This window comes from Penaeus vannamei, chromosome 4 (assembly GCF_042767895.1).
Source record: "Penaeus vannamei isolate JL-2024 chromosome 4, ASM4276789v1, whole genome shotgun sequence".
Taxonomy (NCBI): domain Eukaryota; kingdom Metazoa; phylum Arthropoda; class Malacostraca; order Decapoda; family Penaeidae; genus Penaeus; species Penaeus vannamei.
Window position 1 is genome coordinate 12,376,928 of NC_091552.1, and position 1,858 is coordinate 12,378,785.

Genomic DNA, 1,858 nt, shown 5'->3' on the forward strand with positions numbered 1-1,858 from the left:
TCGTATTATTTATCAGTGCTTTGTCACTCAGAACAATCACAGTTGATACGGGCATATTAATCAAGTAAATATGAAATTACCTATGGACGAGTCAGTGTTTTTTTTAAGCAATTAATAAAAAAATGATTCATAGATGTTACGTACTTTATAGGAATTTATTTTTATCTTAATTATTTTTTATTCTTATCTTTTATTTTTTGAAAATGACTTGTTATTTTAGACGGAATAGGATAACATTCAGCCTTTACGGAATCAGTTGAGTATATCTATTCATGGAAATAACTACTTTTTTAATAAGGTTTAGTAATTCAACAAATATCTATATTCATCGAGAACGAAACGACGAAATGCAGACAAAGAGAAGGAGAGAATACGAAAAGGAACGAAGAGAATAAGAAAACAAAATAGAAAAAAAGGAAAAAAGAGGAAAAGACGAAAAAGAGAAGATGGAAAAAATATGAAAAGACAAAAAAAGAGATGGAAAAAAATATGAAATGAAACAGAGAAGACAATAGACAGACGAAAACGAAAAGAATAAAGGAAAAGAAAGAAAGAAAGAAAGAAAGAGAAAAAAACGAAGAGAGACTCTCCCCTTACCCTTCTTCCTTCCGTGACCGGCCTCGGCGTCTTGACCTTGGCATAAGGCGCTTCTGGGACCCCCATCTTGCTGACCTCACTGGCGGCTTTCCCTTCAGTCAATTCACTTTTGTCTCTTGTTTTATTTTCACTGGGCTGGTGCTGAGGTCACTAGAGCTCAGGTTTTACATTCCCTTGTTTTTGGGGGGTATATATATATATTTTTTTGGGGGGAGGGGGGGATTTGTATTTTTGTAATGATCTGAATCTTTTTTCTTGGACACTTTGTTATTGTTCAATTATTTTTTTTCCTTCTTCTTCTTTAGACACTCTTCACTCGAATCTTCACTGGCTATGACTTGTGCTCATGCCTTAGGAGTCAAGTCGGGTCACGTGACTCGGCACCAGAACTGCCCCCGCGGTCGCGTCACATCCTCAGCACCGTCTGCAGGCTCGTCGGTGCGTCGGGGAATCGCCCTGGACACGGGGGAGAGGTAAGGGGGGGGGGAAGCAGCAGAGGTGGCGGGCGGGAGCGGAACGTCGGCGGCGGCGGCGGAGGCGGTAGCGGCGGCGGCAAGAAGCGTTCGGAGCGGAGTGCGGCAGTCAGTCACGCTTCGCTCGGCGCTGCACACGACCGACACACGACTCGGGACGACGCCATCCGGCACGTAATCGTCGCTTCCCTCTGTGCTTCGCGGCGTTCCAGAATGCCTCGGACGCGGGCGCCGACGGGGGCGGCGAGCGAGGACCCCCGAACGCAAGCACAGCCGAGAGGAATTGGATCGCTTGGCCGCCCTCCCGTTCTCGGCCTCTATCTCCTCCAGCAGATTATTTTTCCCTCCCTTTTAGCGACGTCGGAGCATGTCGCCAGGACTTCTGGAAGACAGCGAAAGGCAGCAAAGCACGGCAATTTGCAGCTCACTTCCGCTCTTCTTGTGGCCCATTGGCTGTTTTTCCCGACGTGATCTGGTTTCCTATTGGTCCCCCGGTGTTACTGCGCGCGCTCGCTCATTGGCCGGAATCCTATCGCCACGGAATTAGTGGTTTACAGCTCCTTAACTTGTCTCGTATCAACCAATTCTTCTCAAGTTGATCCCAAACGCATCTTACTTTTTATTAAGGCTCGTTACCCAACATTTAGATACATTTACTTCGCAGAACTAAATGAGGTGACTCAGCCATGTTTATGAGTTGCGCGACCGATCGAATCATCTTGATCGAGGATAATGTAACACGATAATAAAATTCATTGGGGAGCAAGGCGCTGTGACTATGGGGTGCT

At 45.9% G+C, this 1,858-nt stretch overlaps 1 protein-coding gene across 1 annotated transcript in view; it reads right to left on the reverse strand.

Moving 5' to 3' along the window:
• LOC113813678 (protein hairy) overlaps positions 1–1,404 on the reverse strand; it is a 4,873-nt gene extending 3,469 nt beyond the window's left edge. Inside the window, exon 1 of the mRNA XM_027365709.2 lies at positions 598–1,404. Within this exon, the coding sequence (XP_027221510.2) occupies positions 598–663 (66 nt within the window). The 5' untranslated portion in view covers positions 664–1,404. The remainder of the gene's footprint in view (positions 1–597) is intronic.
• Positions 1,405–1,858: the final 454 nt, after the last annotated feature.